Source organism: Thunnus thynnus, chromosome 21 (assembly GCF_963924715.1).
Source record: "Thunnus thynnus chromosome 21, fThuThy2.1, whole genome shotgun sequence".
In the NCBI taxonomy this organism is placed as follows: Eukaryota; Metazoa; Chordata; class Actinopteri; order Scombriformes; family Scombridae; genus Thunnus; species Thunnus thynnus.
The window spans coordinates 9,209,697-9,231,735 of record NC_089537.1 but is presented as its reverse complement, the minus strand read 5'-3'; the positions used below and the strand labels follow the sequence as shown (position 1 = coordinate 9,231,735).

Here is a 22,039-nt window from a genome sequence, read left to right as displayed (position 1 = left end):
GATGTCCGCACAGAGCCTACATGTACACGTACACCCTCTGATGACGAAATTTACGTCGCGCAGACCTTAGCGGACCCTCACGAATGCAGAAAAGTATAATTTCGGTTTAACAAAGACATCTCATATCACTTAAATCTTCACTAAACTGTTTCTTTCATGTTTGTGGCTCCTAATAGAAAAGTCTCAAAACACAGAAATCGTGTAAATCGACCTCATTAAATTGCACAAAGCATATTGGTGTTTACCAGCTCAACTGCTGTTTGATTGCTGAAAGGCTACCAAAGGTAGGCGAGAAGTAGAACATCTAGAGAGACCGTTTATTTTGATCTTAAGTTTCAATTTGTCACTTCCTGTTGACAGAGAAATCTTCCTAGTTGTAACCAGAGCACTCACCAAAATATCACTTCAAACAGTGGCAATCTGGAGCTGATTTTGCAGCTCTACTTCATGATTTTGTCAAAAAAAAAGCAAGAAAAAAGGTCCAGCTTGAATCCAGCAGACGGAAATGCATAAAAACTGATCTGATGTTTCATCTAATTCTCCTTTGTTATATTTTTAGAAATAGTAATTTGTGATTATAATTAATCAGATGACACAGTAGAAGATGTTTTTTCTACGTTCATGTGACCCTCCTCTCTCCTGGTCTCTCCTCACCAGCGTCCTGGCATGCCGTCTGGAGCGAGGATGCCCCACCAGGGAGCTCCCATGGGCCCCCCCGGTCCACCGTACGGCGGGAGCCCGGCGGTGCGGCCCGGCCTGCCCTCCCCGGTGATGGAGCCCAGTCGTAAGAGGCCTGCCCCCTCCCAGCAGGTCCAGCAGCAGCAGCAGCAACAGCAGCAGCAGCAGCAGCAGGCCGTCCAGAACCGGGCCAGAAAGTGAGTCCGAATCCAGTCGACCTCTAAGTCCTACCTAAACACTGCATGGCTTGCATTTGGCTACTCTTTGTGTGAGATGGTTGAGATCCATGTAGACCACAATGGCTGTCTTTCAACCTAACATGTCAAAAATGAATGAATGGATGATTCAAACATCTAATTTTGCTCATATTGGCGTGGACCCTCATAACCAAATATGGAAATTATCACAAAAAATTATTTTTGGTACTGTCCAAAATGTGTCTGTCACACCAAGCAGCAAAAACTGTCAAGTACCAGACGTAGGTATCAAATTCATAGTTTGATTTTTGACTCTGATAACACAGTTCCTGGTTTAACTCATGATTTTGTTAATTTTAGACTTTATTCTAATGAGGCTTTTGGTTTTTTTATGGCTGTTCGTGTCAAGACAACATAAAACATAATGTATTTGAGAAGTTTGGCTTTTTTTGTTTGGGGTTTGGAGAAAAAAAACATGGTTCAGTTTAGCGTGTTAGCATGTAATAGCATAAAACACAAAGTACAGCTGAGGCTGATGGGAACGCCAGTAGTTTCACAGGTATCGGATAAAATTTTGACCCGATGATGGCGTTAGATGGAACGTTAAGTTATTTTAATTCACCCTTAAGGGGGATATGAATGTTTGTATAAACTTTCATGGTAATCCAGTCGATATTTTTATATTTCACTCAGGACCAAAGTGGTCAACCAACATTGCCATCCATTAACATAGCTAATAAAAAATGCTAAATATTTTCAAGTTCAAGCCTCTCAAATTTCTGGATTTGCTGCTTTTCTTTGTTTATATAATTGTAAATTGGATATAATTTGGTTTTGGACTGTTGTCAGACAAAACAAGCCATTTGAAGACGCCAACTTTGGCTATTGGAAGCTGTGAGGAGCATTTTTCCCTATTTTTTTGACTTTGTGTAGATTAAACAATCCTGGATTCATAAAAAAAGAGAGTAATTGTTTATGAAAGGGGTCATAAAAATAGTAGCCTTACATTTCAAGACAGTGAGAGTAGACATACTGTATCTACAACAGCCATTTCTACACTGTGATCTCCTAAAAACTGACCTTCAGAGTCCGCATCTCAGAAACCCTGTTGATGAAGTGAAACCATTACCTTTGTGTGTTTCTGTTCAGCTTTCATTTCAGTTTTTGTTTCTAGTTTTCAAGCTTGCACACTGCCCTCCTACCCAACTGCATCTTTGGTCTTGCTCACTTTGCATCCAAATCACTGACACGACCGAATGTTTCCTCTCTGTTCCTCCTTTATGTGTCTTTTGTTTATGTAGTCTGGTGTGCACCTTCATATTCATGTGGCGTCCACACAGCTGTCTGCAGATGATCAGGCTCTAGTATGTTCTTTGGCATATTGTTACACTATCTATTGTCAGCTATTCATCTAGCGTATACAAAAGATCTGAACATCAGTATCCCAGGCACACACACACACCAACACACACACACTTGCACGCAGACAGTAGATGGATGTCTATAAGGAGACGAGTGTGTGGCAGGTATGGTCATTAGAAAGAAGATCGATATGCGCACTCAGTGGACCTCTGTCTCTCTCTGTTTCACTCTCTCGGTATCTGCAGCACGATTGATCCACTTACAATTAAGCGAGCTTGTCGAACAGGTCAGGGGAAATGTTGTCCTGCGTCGGGGGCCTCAACCCCCCAGAGCAGCCTGGCTGGCTGTGGAGGGTGTGATCGATGGTCCAGGGTGACCCACCCAGGTGTCTGTGTCTCTTTGTGAGAGTGAGAGTGCGTCCTCTGACAAACAAGTTGATGTCCCAGCTCGCCGTTTCTCCTCCATCCCGCTCGGACCCCACCGGCTGCCAGCTGTGGGCGGGCCACCTGTGTTTGCAGTGTCATTGAGACCTTATGGTCCCAGCAGGTTGATGCTAAAAATAGGGCTAAATTCCTGTTTTGTTTGCATTAAGTGGTAGGAATAGTTTTGCATCACCCAAAACAGGAGAGTTGTAGCTGTGTCTCTGAAGCAGGGAACTCTGTGAAGACACAAGTGAAGATAAGTAAGTCAGTTACACTGAAATAGCTATTTAAAGTCTGCCTCCATAAGCTGCTGGTCGTTCCAGACCATGCCAGGCTGTAGCAGCAAAAATCCGAAGTTACTGATCAAGGCTGCATTTTTATCACTTATGAGTCAAACGTTTCATTTGTGACGAGAGGAATGTGTTATTTGTTCTTTCAAAAGTTACAATAGACAATAGTTAGTCTCGCTTTAAAGAAAAGTCATCTGCATGGATCATATGTGCCTTAAAATGCTCACAATTTGCTTAAAAGTCATAAAAAAAAGCTATCAAAAATAATGCATCAAAATCATAGTCTTTAAAGTTCAGATGCTTATTATACTTTCCATTTGCAAAGTTATGTTGCCGTGTAAGAAATGTCATCTATGTAAACCTTTTTATGTGAACCAACTAGAGCTGTTTTTTTTGTTTTTTTACGATTTTAATAATTCATTAATCATTTAAATCATTATTTTAAGCAAAAATGACACAAAAAAATCACTTGTTAAGCTTTTCAAATGTGAATATTTGCTGGCTCAATATCTTTGTCTTTGGACTGTCAGTTGGACAAAAGCAATTTGAGTGTGTGAATTTGGGCACTGGGAAATTGAAATGGAGATTTTCCAATATTTTCTAGTATTATAAAAACTAATTAAGTGGAAAAAATCATCCGTAGATGAACTGATAATGATAAATAATGACTCCTGTGTTTGACCAAGATGTGCTGTTGTGTCATAAAGTCCGAGGCTTCTTTAGTTAGTTAGTTATTTTATGCGTTAGAGAGTTGAATGACCATGTAACCAACCATGGTTTTCTAGCAACAAACACACAGCACAGTGTATTGTAAAGATATACAAGGAAGCTGTTTAAACAGCAAAAAAGTTCAACAATGTTGCAAACTTACCAAAATTTCCTGTGAAGGCGATGATGAGAACTGACTTCAGTTAGTTGAATCAAAGTCATAATTCATCCAATTCTTGATATTATAACGAACAGCAGCAGTTTTGCTCTTACAGTCTGTCATATTTTGACTACGAGTGACTTGCTGACAAGCTGAAGTAAATTGTTTTACTGACGTTTTCTGGATAGAAGTTTCAAGTCATCTGCAAAATGTGCTCTGTAGCACCTTTAACCACGACGAACAGTGTTATCAGAGCGTACCGATCACACCCAGAGAGACATTTAACATCTGAAGGTCAAAAACATGATTTCCAGTTGATGTGAAGCTACTTCTGAATGGTGCGCTCATTTATTCTTCAGAAACTAGCTTAATACATCTCCTCAAATATTCTGGTGTACACATAAGTTGTTTTTTTCTTTCCTTTTTTGAGATTTCTCTTGAGGACCATGTTACTACTACTAAGCTCTGTTTCTTTTATGGACATTAACACCTTGGTTTTTTCAAGTAATTCTGGTCTTTGTCCTTGAAGTCTCACCTAAAAATGGTTACCTTGGACTCTTCAGTTTGCATAGGAGTATCGCTGGATTTATACAGTAATGAAACAGGTTACTTGGTCGTAGGCCGGCGGATTTAAGGTGCTGAACTGAGTGAATAAGTAATTTGCATGTTGACTTTATCTACACCGGAGAGTCCAAAGCTCATTATCACGTCAATGCAACATCTAAATTTCAGAGCGATCCTGAGCTGAATTAAAAAAAAAAAAAAAAAGCGAAACTCACACACTGCTTGTCTACTCCCTTCCCTCTGCTGCTCTGTGATCCACAAGTTCACAGTGTGTCCATTATCAGTGTGTTGTCTGTCTGTGTGTGTGAAGCATGATTGTTTTGGTTCACTGAGAAACTTTGTTGAATGAGCGTGTCCCTCAGACGAGCAGGACGCCTCCCAGGTCCTCCTCCGCTGCACTTTGTGCGTGCATGGACACAGTTACACGACCATCCCAGTGCCTGCCCTTGTCTGAGTTTTTAGAGTTTGCACCTACTAACAGACCCTTGAACTTAACACACATCCAACACATACAGACATACCAGAAAACCACCAGGTGTTACCCCTCTGACATCCTTCTTTCTTGCCACTGAGTGTGTGTCTCGCCACAACTCACTAATCGGATCAACCTTCGAATCCTCACCAATTCTTAGGAAGCCAGTCGGATTCCCCGGAGCCAATGAGATGCCGGCGAGGCAGATGGACATGAGAGAGCCCCAATCAGATCCCACGCTCGGATCAAAGTAGGAGTTTATTCTGCTGCATGACCGTTTTCTTACGTTTGATGACTCTGGCCTTTTTAGCCTTTTCACCTGAGCCCAGCACTCCCTGAATGAGTTGTCATGGCCAAACATACTTGTACGTACAGCCTCCTACAGTAGATGACACCTAAAATGTAGTGGTGCATGCTTTGGACTGGAGCATGGCATGATGGGAACAGTTTTTTTTGCAGCTAGGGCAGAAAAATAAAGTAGTAGACTCCAATATCGAACCCTTTTTAAGACATTGTTAAAAAATGGCAGATGTTGTGATGCAGGTTTGTGTTTTCCTTTGCATTGCAGCCCCGGATCTTTCAATTCTCCTTGCAGCAGGCTTGTTTCAGTATTTAGCATGCTGATGTAACACACTGCTTCACAGACCGTTGCAGTGCTCTGTGGTAGGATATTTCTCTACACTGCAAAAACAAAACTTCTACAAATAAGAAAAATATTCTTTGATCTAGAGAAGTTTGCTACTATCAAACGGGTTTGGGCAATATGACGATATATACTGAGAGAGGATATGATGTAGGAAAAACTCCCCTTATACCATTTATACTGTGGTATCTATTCCTGTAATAGCACTGGTTAGATTAAGTCATTGTTGGTAATGTGGTTAAATAGTGAGTACCTTTATTTTACAGGTCACTGAATTAGCCGAAAACAGCTTATTTTATCGTTGTCAAATTACTTTCGAGGAAGCGTTTCAGGCAATTTAAACTTTACCACAAAATATATTGATATTTTGATATAATATAACCTATACTGTGATAGAAGATTTTATTCATATCGCTTAACCCAAGTATCAAACAAAAAAATCAGGTAAGCAAAAATAAAAACTAGCTAATCGTTAAAGGAATAGTTTGACTCTTGTTTGCTTTCTAAGAGTTAGATGTGAAGATTAATACTTTAATTTTTTGTACTAACAAGATATAAAATGTTAGTTAGTGAGCTTTAGAGTTGCTGGTAGGCAGATTTTGCTACTTTTAGACAGAGCCAAGCTAGCAGTTTCCAGTTTTTATGCTAAACTAAGCTAAGCTAAGCTAAGCTAAGCTAAGCTAAACTAACCGGCTTCTGTAGCTTCATATATACTGGACAGCTGTTACAGTTGTGTGGAGCTTCTAATCTAACTCTAAAATAAGCATATTTTAAAAAAAAATGTTGCTTTGAATTAGTAAAACAGCCTTAAAGGTCTGTCTTAAAACAACAGTCAGGTTGTTTTTCTTCCCATAATCCTCCTGTTCATACTGACCATTAGAAGATCCCTTCATAAAGCACTCATGATTTAAGTGATGGGAGCCAAAATCCACAGTCCTCCTTCTGTGCAAAAATGTATTTAAAACTTTATCTGAAGCTAATATGAAGCTTCAGCCGTCCAAATTATTTAAATCAAGTCGATATCTTTCAACATTATAGTCTTTTTAGTGCCAAAGTCTGCTTTTTGTTACTATACTTCCACCGCAGCTCAACAGGGAAACACTGTCCGAGGAAACACAAAGAAGGAATTTGATGCTAAAACTCAGACTCTCTTTATCGTCAACCCATCCTTACACAAATATACATTTGGGATGAAATACTGCTTCCTAGGAGCCTGCGGTCCAACAGTTAAACAGGTAGACAGCGCAAGACATAAAACATAAGGACGTAAACTAAACAAAGACAGTAAATGTGGCAGATATCCACTTGATATGACTAACTCAGACTGCTGAAGCCTCATATTTTGGCCTCCATCACTTACATTGAAAGCACATTTTAAGGGGATCTTTTAACAGCCAGTATGAGCAGGAGGAATGATTACAGCAAGGAAAACCTCTTTCGGTGTCTATATGGACACCTGACTGTTGTTTTAAGACACGCTTGAAAAATTGTGAACCCGTCCTTTAAAAGTGACTTAAAAGAATAGAAGCGATGAAACTTGACAAATTTAAAATAAAGCTGCTTGAAATTAGATTTGTCTTTTATAATTTAGGAGTAATGAGAATAATCTTAACACATGAATCCCACTGCTTCTTTACACCTTTCAGTGCTTTGCAGGTTATAACACATCCATTTTGCAGTGTAGTGACATCTAGGTGCTTTTAGTCGGTGTCCTTCTGCAGGCACCAATAACAGAACACTTGCATGAATTTTCATGGGTTCTCCACATATCACAGGTGTCCACGGATTTATTTTTTTCGATTAGAATTTAAATGAAATTTGGAAGCCTGAGTGTTGAATATTAAAATCAGTGTCAACCGGTGAGAAAGTTCTGACAAAGGCACCAACTTGGCACAGATTGTCTTTTCTCCTCATTACCTTCCTGGTAAGTATCACACAGCAGGAAATGCCTGGAATTTGTGAATGAAAATATCCACACAAACACACACACATACACACACACACACATATATACATATTATACACATGCAAGCTTTCTCCTTGGTGAAAATCTTGAAGACTCTGCATTCCTGAAAGCTCTTGAACGCACATCCTGTCACCATCCGAGCCCCTGCTGCAACGGCCCCACTGATTGTGCAGAGTGTGTGTGTGAGTATGTGAGTGTGTGTGTGTGTGTGCGCGAGTGCAGTGAATACATGTCAGGCAAAAGATGTGTGATGTGACACTTTTTTGGCTGTTAGAGGCTTTCGCTCTCCAGGTGGACCGCTGCATTTCAGAGAACACACAAACACACACGCACACACACGTATGCGCACACACACACACACACACACAGCTGGGACGCTGGGGTGCTGGATATGGCCCAGCATTTTAGCAGATGGTCTGGGTGCTACGCTATCAGTCACCATAGTAACATGCTCTCTTTTTCCTCTTTCTCTCTGTCTTTCTCTCCCTCTCTCTAGTGCTAAGAGAAGGAAAATGGCAGACAAGATTCTTCCGCAAAGGGTGAGGCTGCATATTTTTTATCTTTTGTTGCTCTGTTTTTTCTATGTGTGTGTGTGTGTGTTTGTTGTTACCTTTTGTGTGCAAAGCAGAAAAATCCCGGTCCTGGTTTTGATGTCAGGGGTTCTTGGAAAGGCGCAGAGGGCCAGATGATTATGTGTTATTTCTAAATGAGAAGGGAGAGGATGAGGGGGAGCGATCAGGAGGTTTTAGGGTTTCATTCTGTTATTTGGACGGTGGTTCATTGATTTAAATTGGAATAGTCAGCGGGATATGGCCGAGACGCAACCACAAGTAGGACCGAAAGAGGCGGCAGAATCACTACGTTACCACAGGTGAGTCTGTGCCTACTGAGGTTGTGATTTTTCAACCCGTGGTCTCAGTTTTCGGCCCTGCGCCACGCCATCACCTCACCATGTCATGGCCGGCACACAGCGGGCTTTCACACTGAGACCGTGGAGGTCTGGAGACTGTGAGTGTCTGGGTTCAGGTCTTATCCCCCCACTGACATAACCCAGACAGGGAGATAGCAGTAGACACGGCCGGGGCGCCACTCCACAATAATGAGTCAGGGACAGGGAATGTCTGCCACACTCCTCCTCCATCTGCTCGGCACCTCGGCCCGGTGAAAAGCAACGAGATGGAGATAGAGGAGGAATGAGAGGGAACAATGAAGGCAGCCATTTAGAAAAGAAACATGAAAGAGGGAAGAAGAAGAGGGAGGGAGGGAAGAGAAGGAGCTGACTATAGGATGTGTGTGTGTGTGTGTGTGTGTGTGCACAGTTTGGTAAGCAGAAGCCCTTGATGCTCGGAGGACTTTCATCGGTATGGTAATGTCTCTGTGCAGGCTGGTTGGCTGCACACTCTGCATCTCATTTTTTTTCATCCCCTCAGTGTCCCCAGGATGGTTTGGACCTACAGTATTAATGACAGACTGGGCAGCAGCTTGTCTGTCATCTCCTTAAATGTAAAATGACTTCTGGAGAGAATAAGTCTCATGTAGAACAAATATTGTTCACAGTTATTCCAAATAATGAGGCAACCAGATGCACATTTTTAGGTGATGATGAGCTTTTAAGAGAAAGTGAACTCAAAGTCAGAATGTCACAGTCTGGACATTGATGAAAAGTGCTTAAAGTGCTCAGAAAAATGGACATTTGAACATCTACAACTCCATCTCTGAGGAACATTGTGTGATAGTATTGAACGCTCCAGAACAGCCACTAATGGACTTTGGCGAGATTGTTTTTTTAATGTGTCAGAAGAAAAAATTGTTTTTTTTTTGTTTATGTTTTAGTTTCTCCGGTTGGATTGAAGCAGCAGTAGTTTTTTTCCATATTTAACCCCTTAAACCTCAATGACCATCAGTGCATCAGTCACGTTTTACCCAAAAAACCACCAGAACTTTATTTTTAACTTTTATATTCTAGTGGAAGTCCCCAATTTCCAAAGATACAAAATATGACTCAAATTTGTGAGAAAATGTTGCACAAGACATGAGGAATAATAGTGCAGCCATAAAAAAAAATGGAGTCTTGAGTGTGATTAAATGAAAAGTTGGAACAAGATGATACAGATGAAATAAGTTTTCCCAACCATAAATCTGCTTAAAGGGATAATTAAAGTAATCAGGACATTAAGGTGCTAAATGTCCTTGAAACAGGACAGTACCCCCCACCCCCCCCCCCCCCCCCCCCACCCCACCCCCCTCCATCTGCAGAGATCTAATCTGCTTAATCCTTTTAGTGATATTCAGGTTGTATCTGTGAGGAAAATCTGACTGTCTGATATGAAGGATCTAACATCAGATTGTCGTGTGTCCTCTGAGCAGATCCGTGAGCTGGTCCCAGAGTCTCAGGCCTACATGGATCTGCTGGCGTTTGAGCGCAAACTGGACCAGACCATCATGCGCAAACGTGTGGACATCCAGGAAGCACTGAAGAGACCAATGAAGGTAAGGAGACGAAGTCATGACTCGTGAGTAGCCTGTGTGCCCTGCTGACCTCCAAAATGCAATTTTATCCACTTTTAGAGGGATAAAAATGCTATTTGCTGTATTTTTTTCCCTCAACAGTTCAATAACACAAGTGACGACATTTATTTGTCACATGGCAGCAGAGTGTCTGTCTCATCTCATCTTCAAACAGAAGAAAAAAATCTATTTTCCTTTTTTAATCTGCTGTTATTTTGGGTTCATCCGATCAGATCAGACGGGGCACGTGCAGCATGACATTTCACTTAGTGATTTTGTGAAATGTCCCTTTAAACTGTGGTGTTTCATGTGCCCTTGTGTCAGCAGCAAAAGCGTAAACTGAGACTTTACATATCCAACACCTTCAACCCTGCCAGACCTGACGCCGATGACTCTGACGGCAGCATTGCATCATGGGAGCTGCGAGTAGAGGGGAAGTTGCTGGATGATGTGAGTTTTTTTTTCGTCTCAAAAGAAATACACAACGCACGTGTTTTCTTTTCAGTACTTTCAAACTATGTGACACAGTCTAATGGAAACTACTGAACTAATAACACAGATTCTGTGATATTGATCATCTGGAAAATGCAGCATTATGTCATCTCTGGCGAATGAATTTGGTGCGAGTCAAATTGCAGCTTGTCCTCTAAAAAATAACTGAGATCATAATCTTCCCATTTAGTATGAAAGTGTGCCGCTCTTTGATCCCGGAGCTGCTCTGGGTGGATTTTGGCCCGCAGTCAGACTCGGTAATGATGTGCTCAAACGTCTTTGGACGCAAATGTATCAGCCGGTTTGGAATATAAATTAATTATCGATGTTTTGAAAATGTGTTGAGAGCGACTGCAGATGCAGCATGAAAAGCGTAATAATCTTATATTTGTTTTTGACTTTTTCGACTGTTCTTAGCAGTCCGAGGCAAGGCCTTCATTTCACAGCGGTAGGAAGCATTTAGGTTTCACAAACCACAAATATTTCTGGTTGAGCTCGGAGGAAGTGGACCCTGAGAATGTCTACTGTCTCACTTTTTTTTCTGATCTTAGTCAGCCTCTTGTGGGTTTTTGATGAGTAATGTTGCTATAAGCAAAGACATGGTGACAAGTGTTTCCATTTGTGCTCTTACTTGTGTGTGTTTCATGTGTATACTTGTCTCTGTGTCTGATTTTGGACATTAACTGACCACCTTTGTCTTTCTTTTTCACAGCCGGGGAAGCAGAAGAAGAAGTTCTCTTCGTTTTTTAAGAGCCTGGTGATCGAGCTGGACAAAGACCTTTATGGTCCTGACAACCACCTGGTTGAGGTCAGTTCCAACATGCCGCAGTGCACAGAGGACGAGGTCGGCTTAAAAATGACCCACACACCATTAAAGGACTGTTAACCTGTTGATAAGTGTCATGAATGGTGCTATAACTACATGCTCTGGCTGCAGCTAACAAACATGCTAACATGCTAGGTAGCTAACACAGTGCAGTCCATAGGTTTTTGTTCAGTAACAAATTTGTCCTTCAGCAATGAAATTAAAGTGATTCCGACTTTGATGGTAAAACACTTGTTCTCCACCTGTGGTAGACTCAACCACACATACATCCTTTGAGTATCATATACTTGACCTTGTAGACTTGAAAGGTCTAAAAAGTTTATGGTTTGCTTCTTTGTGGAGAACGGCAGCTATAGCCAAAGAAGAATATAAACAATTTTTTCTGAATGAGAGGTCAATCCAATCTCTCTCAAACTGGCTCATGATTTCTCACCTCAAAGCTGAATCACACTGAAGAGGAGTCAAGTACATCTTACCGAGCTTAAGAAAAGGTCTAATCAAGCATCTGTAAGTAAAAACTCCTGTGTGTGACTACAGGTGTGTAGGTGCTTCACCTGTGATTTTCCAGTTTCTGACAAATAAAAATGTTTGCCATGAAAAAAAAGTCTATAAAATGTGTTCTTTACAACAATAGACCTTTTTCACAGGAGACATTTTGACTCGTCGTAGCAGGAAAATCACAGGTGAAGCTAATTTCATTAACAATGACTCTGTTCCATTCAAGCGTCCCAGTAAGTCAGGACAGTGGTTGTGTTGCCATGATGAAGTGGCCCAAATCTGATTTTTTTTTTGCCCCCGAGTGACTCAGATCAGATTTTTTTCATATCAGATCTGGGCCACTTGTATATGTGGCCCTAGATCTGATTCCTATCTGATCTGTGGCTAAACGACCGCTGTCAGAACCCTTTGTCATCATTCAGCGTCTGCACCTCACAGCCCGGAAAAATAAACACGGAGGAGAGCGACGGCGGCGACGACGGTCAGCGGAGAGACGAGGAAGTTTCAAATCTGTTTGACATTTATGGAGAAGCTTCTATTCAAGCCAAACCGACAGAAACTTTTCATAACCGAATGCTAACAGAGCCGTAACATCGATGTTTATGACTTGACTGTCGCACAAATGACACACCGGAGCTTTGATACGTCACTTACAAAATATGAGTGTGAACCAACGTGCACAAAACCAGGACTCTAAAACTGAAGCAGCTAAATGGAATTCAGCCGTTATTCATTTTATTATTTACACGTGTGCTTTTTACTGCTGTGACATATCCAAATGTCTTTCATTTAAAGGCCTATAGTGATTGTTTAATTTCCAGTGAGTCAGAACACAACAACAAAAACATGTCAGAATACTTCAGGACTGCTCTGCAGCTACAACGGTGTTTGTTTCATCTCTTCAGACGATCTGGACGACATTCACATTTTAACAGCTTTCCTGTTGGTCACTTTGTAGGTCATTGCTTTCATTTGGGATCATATCAATTAGTAATAAAAAAGCTTTTGTATTCTGCACGAATCGGACTGTTCAGCTATGCAGTCAGGGTCAGTGAAGGCCTCTGGAAGGACGCTGACTGAAAATTTGTTATTTTGTGGTGTCGGGTTGAGTCTCGAGCTACAATCAGCCCAACTAACCTGCCCCTTTTATGTCCACATTATATAAATACAAATGTAATATATAATAATATAATATACTCAGAGATTGGACCGCCCTCTCTCTTTTTTTATAAACTGATTTTCTATAACAGAAAGGATTTTTTTAATTTTATTTTCAACACTGCACAGTTGTTTTAACAAGTGGGTGTGAGGGTGCTTGAGAAAACAAGGTGCTTACTTATTAAGAACAACCATTAGCTGCCCTTCACTTTATCTCGTCACAAAATATATTGACTTTAAAAAAAAAAAAAAACACTTTAGGAGTTTTAGAGTGAAAATCATAACTTCTCAAGGTTCCTCCTTTTAAGGGGGTATTTTAGCAAGGCACCCAGGTGCTTCACTTCGAATGATTTTCCATCAAAATAATTTTTTTCTCTACCTTGAGGTACAATCAGTACTTAATCTGTTCTGAGTCATCCATTAGTTGAAGGAAAAAATGACTCTGTGCTGCGTGCCAAGTTACCACAATCCACTGTGTTGAAGATGGCATTTAAAGTGCTTTTCATTCTCTTGAGCAGTTAAGATAAAATGGAGATGTAAATAACATTTCGGCTGCGGTTAGACACAGAGGAGGCTCTGATATATGTAAACGCAAAGTCTACAACGCAGAATCTTACGCCAATCTTTTTTTTTTTTTTTTTTTTTTTTTTTATTTGGGCTGGCTGATATTTAGTTTTTCTGTTATTTCTTTCCAAGTCTCTGCTGATTGTGTGATCTTAAAAGCGATAACATTCAGCTGCACGGCCACATGGTTAACCTTTTGCTATCTTGGTTTCTCAGCACACTGTGTAAGGCTGGTTGGTAGAAATTTAACTTCTCAACAAAACCACAGCAGCAGACAGTCTGGCGTTCTCTTTAAGCAGGAATTAATTGGAAACAAGCGAATAATGACGAGTAAAACTAACAAAAATGCACGTTCTGTCTGAGTGAGTTTAAGTCTAACTGGTGTTATTTTGCTCTTTCAGTGGCACCGCACGGCCACCACCCAGGAAACGGACGGCTTCCAGGTGAAGAGGCCGGGAGACGTGAGCGTGCGTTGTACTCTGCTGCTGATGCTGGACTACCAGGTGACCACGCCACACGCCACGTGCCACGCGGTCTCTCGTAATCAAAACGGCCCATAAATAGACTCCCTCTTCTTGTGTTACGACTCTATGACTAACTCATGCCATGAAATCAGCCATTGTAGTGACATCCTGCAGGCCTCACATCACTGATAACCGCTGGTCTTACAGCACCATTACACTGCATTTAAGACTCCATTTCAAAACCTGATATCCATTTCCAAGCCGGGGGGAAATACGATAAGGATGTCAGATGTGATGGGGATGATGTAAAGGTTCTGAGGTGGGCGGTTGTTTAAAAAAAAAAAAAGTGTTGTAATGTGATTATATCGTCTCCGCAGCCTCCCCAGTTTAAGCTGGACCCTCGCTTGGCTCGCCTGCTTGGCATTCACACTCAGACTCGCTCCTGCATCATCCAGGCCCTCTGGCAGTACGTCAAGACCAACAAGCTGCAGGACTCCCATGACAAGGAGTACATCAACTGTGACAAGTACTTCCAACAGGTGCGGGAGCCTTACGCGCTACAGAAATATCGTCTTCTATGCAGTAATGATATATATTGCATATACAGTATGTCGCTCTGTAAACCAGTGACTCTTCTACTGCTCAAGTCATATAAAATCCTACAATTTAAACCTAAACAAAAGAGGCTAATTTGTTCTCTCACCCTATATTTTTAAAATATATATATTTTAAGCACTTAAAACTGTGTGAAAAGTTCTGTCTGCATGAATCAAAGTTTTATATATTTTTGACCTGGATTTTGCAGATTTTTGACTGCCCTCGGCTGAAGTTTTCTGAGATCCCTCAGCGCCTCACCAACCTCCTCCTGCCCCCCGACCCCATCGTCATCAACCACGTTATAAGGTAGATTCCTGAGTTTGTATTGTGCACTGAGTTTTGTATATCTTGCACCAGTTATTTTGCACCCAGTGAACGATTCTCTAATGTGTTGCTTTTGGAAGAACACACTGTACCGTATGTCCCTGCACCTGGAGAAGAAAGTCAAATAGTAATAAAAAATTTTGTTTTCTCAGTATGATCTCAGGAGTAACATTTTTTTTTTCCTTTAGACTTCTTGTTTAATACTAGAAATAAAAATCACATTTTTAAAACCAATTTAATAAAACAAACCACCACTTCTCTGCAAATGCTGTTCAGTTGACCTTATAAACAAAACGTGGCAGCAGAGACTGGGGAGTGAAAAGAAAATTGTATTTTGTGAGTTTGTGACACAAACTAATCGGTATTCAAGACTGTTATTCACATACAAAAAAAACAGAAGTTTTAATTAGGAAACATCGGACTGGATTCAGTAATCTTGCAGCCATCAGCAGATTGAAAGATCTCTTTCCAGATTCTGCACTTCTGAATAACATTTAAATCATGATTCGCTAATCTCGTCATCTTCTCTTTTTCCTCCAACGCTCGCTCGTCAGCGTGGACCCCAACGACCAGAAGAAGACGGCCTGCTACGACATCGACGTGGAGGTGGAAGACCCCCTGAAGAGCCAGATGAGCAGCTTCCTCCTCTCCACCGCCAACCAACAGGAAATCGCTACACTCGACAACAAGGTGAGATCGCTATTTATTCTGCTTTACCTTTGATGCTGTATCTCACACTGAGGTGATAAGTCAGCTGCTTTTGTGGGAACAGCAGATTTCATTATGTGTATCTCTAAGAGACCTTTTTATAACCGCAGTAGTTTGTTTACACTCAAATGTGGGATCTATTAATGTTTGACCAATTTGAACAACCAGATTTGTGTTTAAAGGACACATTTTAACTTTTAAGCTAACGATGCTTGTTAAGAGTTATCTTTCATACAATAATGACACACTGGCGACAAGGATCACTGCTTTTTATTAACCCTCTAAAACCTACATGGACAAAGAAGCGTCTGGACACAGTTTTATTATTATTTGTGCCAATTCTGAGCTTATTCTCTCAGTGAGTATCAAGTGTTATACATCATATGATTCAGGGGAACCTGCCCTTTCTCTCCAGTGCAGTGTAAAGTCACCATCATGCATTACTTTTGTGTGAGCTCACCGTATTTGACTAAAAGAAAAACAGTGAAAAAAAACTTTTTGTTTTTTCAACATGAAAAGTTGTATTTAGGTGTTTTGGAGCTCCGATTTTGGTGCCGTCTTTATATTTTGGTCAATATCATCTGTTATATATCATTGGGAAATAGACAATCTGTTGATTTACGGAAGACTGCAGTCGTTTGCTTTTTGTGCAGTGAGTGCACATGGTGACTCAAATGAAGCCCAGCAAGCTTCTGTTCCCGTATCACATGACTGCACGCACCGTAAATCAGCCCTGGTGGTTGTAAAGGTACCATTTATTCGAGGTACCTTGGAAAGCTGAGAATCTCACAGTTCAGACAGAAAAAAAAGCTTGTTGATATCATAAACGGTTCCAAAGTTATTTAATGTTTTGTAGAATATGGTCTAATGTAGCGTTGACGCTAAGCTCGGTTCCAGAAGGTTAAATAATCATTTTATCTTTTATATCTAGTACATCCAAGAATTTTATATCCTAATTTATGAATTAATGTTTTACATAAAGTGGCAAAAGAGCAACGTGTCAGTTTATGTTTAACATTTGAATGATGGTGATGATCTCTTCATGGTTCAGTGATAAGTACACGGTGTAATATCTTTTTGTTTTGTCAAAGTATTTCACCATATTTCCTCCTCAGTCACACAGATATCATGATAATTCACAGACGACGTGCTGAAAACTGCACATTGCCGAATCGCTTTTATTGTAGCGCTACGAATCCCATCCCTCGTTACGAGGTAGCGTCTTTCTCAAGAGCTCTTGCACATAAAAAACACATTTGCAGTCACAGCTTCAGGTCTCCCTTCTCTACCAGGTCACCTATCCACCTTTTCTTCTGTTCCTTCTCCTACTGTTTACATCTGTACAGACAGCTTTTTCCTGGGGATGTGTGCATATGCTGTTCGTTAATGAGCAGGGTTATTTTAGTTCTGAGACTTGCTACAGAATCAGCTCTTCTAGATGTCTAATTTTAATATCTATACCATGATACGTGTCAAATTCAGCTGCAGATGTAGGTTTTTTTGGATGGTACAGCTAAATAAACAAAGGAAGCAGTGAGGTATGTGTTTTCTCTTGATACACAGCGTGTTATTGTTTCCCGCTCAGATTCACGAGACCATTGAGTCCATCAACCAGCTGAAGATCCAGAGGGACTTCATGCTCAGTTTCTCCAGAGATCCCAAGGGCTACATCCAGGACTGGCTCAAATCCCAGAGCCGAGACCTTAAGGTTCGATGCTATTTATATATGAACACAAACACACACTCATGTCTCTCCTCACATAACTTAAAAGTCCCATTGAAACAATAACTTACTGCCTTTATTTGACATATATTATGGATGTTGAGATGGAAAATAAAATACAGAAGCTAAAACTAAAAGCCTCTAGCAGCCCCTAGAGGCTACAATTTGTTGGTCAAGAGAGAATTTTATGAATTAAAATGTTTGTTTGCTTTTAAAAAAAAAGAAAAAGTCTGGCATCTGTAATGTTTCCTGTAACTCCTTAATAAGAAATGAATCTTTGCTGTATCCACATGTATCACTGTTTTCACACAATACACTCCACATTTGTCACATTTAATCAGTGATTATTTAGTCGTGTCATTAACGACTGTGCCTTCTCATTGGCTGCAGTTAATGACAGACGTGGTTGGGAACCCTGAGGAGGAGAGGAGGGCGGCGTTTTACCACGAGCCCTGGTCCCAGGAAGCCGTCAGCCGCTATTTCTACTGCAAGGTGAGGAAACAGCTCGTCATTCGCTCTTTTAACATCCTGAATCTCTTGTGCTCCGAAAAAACACTCGGATGACGTACTTTCGGTTCTCCTTCTCCTTTTTGCCCCGACAGATCCAGCAGAGGAGACAGGAGCTGGAACAGGCCTTAGCTGTCCGCAACACTTAAGAAAAGGCCCTCCTGAAATCTCTGCAAAATATTTCAGAGCCGAGTGTGTGTGTTTGGATGTGTGCGTGCGTGTGTTTGTGTGTGTGTGTGTGTGTGTTTGTGTGCATGTCGTTGCAGTCGAGTGAAATCCTCATACCTCTGAAAGTGTAACTAAAGAAAAGCAGCCTTGTTCCGAGAGATGACACTGCAATTTCAGATGTTTTCCCAACGTTACGATGGAAGAATTCGAAAAAAAATGAAAATATTAAATCCTAAGAAAAAAAAAAAAAAAAAGAGTAAGGAGGTTTTCACAAGACAGTAGCGATGTGCACGTATGGAAGCTATATGCGCCTTCTGCGTATTTGTCCCGTTTTACGCAGGACTGCGAGGACATCGTCGCCGACCGCATGTATTCAGCTCGCATCGTGGACCCTCTAAGGTCAACCTCTCGGACCACAGGCGGCGTCAAGACTCACTGCCTGATAAACCAAACGTCCCCCTCATCTCTACTTTCTGCTCTGTACATACGTCACTAGCAAGCAAGACAAACTCTCAACCGGCTGCTCTCACATTTACAAACACTCATCTCAAAGAGGGAGATTAGCTACTGTGTCCGACTGAAACGTATACGTCACGTAAACCCCCAGTCGAAGCCGCACAGTGCTCTGGATGAGTCTTCAAAATTTTTTTTCCAACTCTTTTTGAAACTGTTTTGTGATTATTTGTTTGGGAGTGTCTGCGTGTGCGTGTGCGTGTGCGTGTGTGTGTGTGTGTTTCTTTGTTCTCATTAGGAGAGTGTTTTTGACAGTGTTCAAATTGATTAATTACACCAGCAAAGTCGAGATTAGTGTGACGCATCGGGTCGCAGGGAATCATGCTGTCTATAAACCAGTTTGTCTCATTTTAGTCGGATTCTCTTTGTTTCTTTTCCTACATCAGTGTTAGGTAAATTAACTGAAGTATTATCACAAAGACATGAACAGCTCCGTGTCTGTTCATATTGAGAATAGTGTTTTTTATAAATGATGAAGGAGAGACAAAGTATTGATCATCGTAATAATAGCTTTTCTTCCCTTAATCATAGCGAAGTGATAAATATGCCTATACATGTTGGGACTTGACAGACTCGTCGACTGGTTTGTTTTGTCGCTCACTGCCTCTTCCTTCTGTAGTATTTTTTGCCAGTTTATGTCATGAAGGTGTTACCAAAGGTTTGCAACGAGCAGAAGAGAACATGATCACTGAAATAGAAATGGGCAAAAGTCCTGACCTGGGTTCAAAAAGAAACCAGATGGGTTTGGTCGTAACAAATCTGAAATATTTGGGTCGTTTCAAAGGGAATTCATGCCCAAATGTTTTCCTTTGTAGCCAATTAAGCCTCAAGTTCTCTTAAACAAACCCTAAAACTGTTATTGCAATGAATGCTTAAACCCAGGTCTGGAGAACTGTGTCCATTTCTACACTTTTTATGTTACATGAAGAAGAAGAAGAAAAAAAAGTTTTTTTTCTTTTCTAGAGATGTGAATGTAAATATGTTTTGTCCCCTTAAGAGGGCCAACTGTACAGTATACAACAGACTATCTGTGTGTGTTTGTTTTGGGGTTTTAGGGGAGGGGGGGGGGATTGAGTTACATGGTGCAGTAAGGGGAGCTCCATGAGTTTTGAATTAGTAGGGCAGGAATGTTAGTGTTCCTCTGTGTACTATCTTGGGTTGGGGTGGTTTATTTTAGGTCCATCCCGTATCTATCGTGGGAGCTAGAAGCTGCAACAAAGAAAGACCCCCCTCTCTTTTCAATCTACATGAAATCTCAGTAGCTGTAACGCATAATATAATCTGCACCGATCTCATTTTACACTTTTTTTTTTTTTTTTTTTTTTAAATGACACTTGACTTGTATGTATATGTTGTAATGTCAGATGGAGGATTTTTTTTTTCTTTCTCAGCAGTCAGTTTCTAGCTGGAACCTCGTCGGGTTTCTTTGCACTGTGCTGTAATTCTTTGTCGGGACTCTCTTCGTCATGGGGTGAGGCCCTCTTTTATTATCCCAGCATACACAAACTGATTGGACGATTTCACGATGACCTATGCATGCTCCATGGACATTAATTATTACATCTGATCAAACGGTATGTGTAAATATATAAAGCTGGCATAGCAGCCTGTGTGACAAACGCAGGACTTGTCACATTTGTTGAAATGCCTTCTGGAACTTTTTTGCCAAAAATGATAAGCCCTACCAGCAACTAACTGTAGGTGTGATTTTTCTGAACTGTGTTTTTGTTACTAGGACAGGACAGTAAGTTATAATAACTGCACTCATTAGAGGAGAAACAGTAGTCATTGGTAGTATCTTAGTCCTGTGTCTGACCCGGAGTGATCTTATTTTTCTTTGTATGGCCAGGGCATTCATGTTGTTATGTCATACAGTCACTGATTCACTAGCACCCTCTTGCGGAGGAAACTAGAAGCTGCAGCTCCTGGGTGACCTCAGCTTGAGCACCACAGTATCAGAAAATATCTGACAAAATGTTAACAAACTGCTGTGTCTCCCTGTTAAAACTTAAACCCTGGCATACCGTCGACACGTTCGTCCCGCTCCTTGCATGTGTTTTCTGAAGAGCGGGAAAACTGCTCTTTTCTTTCTGTTTACACTGTTGTCAGAGGGTCACCGACAGGAAGATAATAGTATACATGATACTGTATATCTGTAAAGAGCAAGACTTGTTTGGTGATTACGTTCTACAAAAAAAAAAAAATGAGAGAGAGAGAGAGAAAAAAAAGGGAAAACAGCTGTGACATTGTGAGACAGCCTGGATGTAAATAAAGAAGCGCTTGCCAAAGTTTGTAAATGCCATGATATCTGAAGTGTCTTTTTTTCACCTTTATGGCCACATGTTCCCTCTGTACGTACACAATGCGATTAGATTTTTTTGTGCTTTGCTGCAAAAATTTGCATATTAATGTTCAGTATTAAACTGAGCCTCTTAAAGCCACATAGAGGGAAATACTACTCATTTGCGTCAAAAATCCTACTTCAACTGAATGTTAAAGATTTGATGTTTGATTGATGTTTTTTTTGGAAGAAACTGAAGTTAATATTCTTTTCAATTGTTACAAAATGAGAAATGTGTCCTTCAATGTCACTGGGATGTAAAATGTATCACTGCCTCACAGTTAAAGCATGGGATAGTGACTTTGTGGACCCATAAGGTTTTTGAGTTTCTGCACTAAAATGAGGCTTTAAGTTTAGTTTAGCAGTGCCAGATTCTCATTCTTGCATTGTGTAGAAATAATATCTAGGAATCAGTCCCAGTATACACGGTATATATCATGGGGATTAACGCAGGCAGCTTAAGTGTCCCCTGTCTCCACTTTAAAAGGTAATGTGAGATACTTTTTGCAAAGTTTATCATAATGACAAGAAACTAGAAAAGGGAGCAAAATTCTTTGGGATAAATTTGCATGACTTCATAAATAAAACATGTATGTACTGCTGCAGTGAACACTCATTCATATTTGATGAGTAATTTTCCGAGGTGCGAGCTTTCTTTTCCATATGCCAAGTTTCACCTTTGGCCCCTGAGTGACTCGCTGTTTATCATATATTGTTGTGTTTAAGGGTAACAACAGCTTTTCTTTCTCTTTCACTTGTGTATTTACTTAATGATGAATCACTGATGGATAAACAGAGATCACAGAGCTAATGGAGGGGTCCTCCCCTGCTTCTTTATCTTGTTTAAACCGTGTCTTTTTGACTTCACTGGGATCTTGACAGTATTACTGGAGATTCATGTTAACAGTAAAACATTTACACTTTACTTTTGAGGTCTTTATATGCAGAAACATTCTTTTTTTATTAATTTCAACAGATTTGAAATGTTAGCTAAAACATTTCCTAAATTGAATATCTAGAGAATAAATGCAAGATTCAATCTAGAAAAATGTTTAGCCATTTTTTGCCACCAAACTAACATACCGAAGTTGGTGCGAAACATCACTTTTACAACTCCAAATGTGTTTAACAATTGGCTAAGTGCTTGGGGATAGTTATTTTAGAAATTCTAGGTGTGTGTAAACTG

At 40.6% G+C, this 22,039-nt stretch overlaps 1 protein-coding gene across 5 annotated transcripts in view; it reads left to right on the top strand.

Moving 5' to 3' along the window:
- smarcd3b (SWI/SNF related, matrix associated, actin dependent regulator of chromatin, subfamily d, member 3b) overlaps positions 1 to 20,812 on the top strand; it is a 43,112-nt gene extending 22,300 nt beyond the window's left edge. For 2 of the 5 annotated variants that reach the window (XM_067577698.1, XM_067577696.1), the window contains exons 2-14: positions 658 to 875; positions 5,014 to 5,103; positions 7,959 to 8,001; positions 9,830 to 9,952; positions 10,295 to 10,420; positions 11,175 to 11,270; positions 13,910 to 14,011; positions 14,350 to 14,511; positions 14,778 to 14,875; positions 15,448 to 15,583; positions 17,187 to 17,309; positions 17,715 to 17,816; positions 17,927 to 20,812. In XM_067577698.1, the coding sequence (XP_067433799.1) occupies positions 658 to 875; positions 5,014 to 5,103; positions 7,959 to 8,001; positions 9,830 to 9,952; positions 10,295 to 10,420; positions 11,175 to 11,270; positions 13,910 to 14,011; positions 14,350 to 14,511; positions 14,778 to 14,875; positions 15,448 to 15,583; positions 17,187 to 17,309; positions 17,715 to 17,816; positions 17,927 to 17,980 (1,473 nt within the window). In that variant the 3' untranslated portion in view covers positions 17,981 to 20,812. The remainder of the gene's footprint in view (positions 1 to 657; positions 876 to 5,013; positions 5,104 to 7,958; positions 8,002 to 9,829; positions 9,953 to 10,294; positions 10,421 to 11,174; positions 11,271 to 13,909; positions 14,012 to 14,349; positions 14,512 to 14,777; positions 14,876 to 15,447; positions 15,584 to 17,186; positions 17,310 to 17,714; positions 17,817 to 17,926) is intronic. The other 3 variants (XM_067577697.1, XM_067577700.1, XM_067577699.1) reach the window with 3 other exon arrangements.
- Positions 20,813 to 22,039: the final 1,227 nt, after the last annotated feature.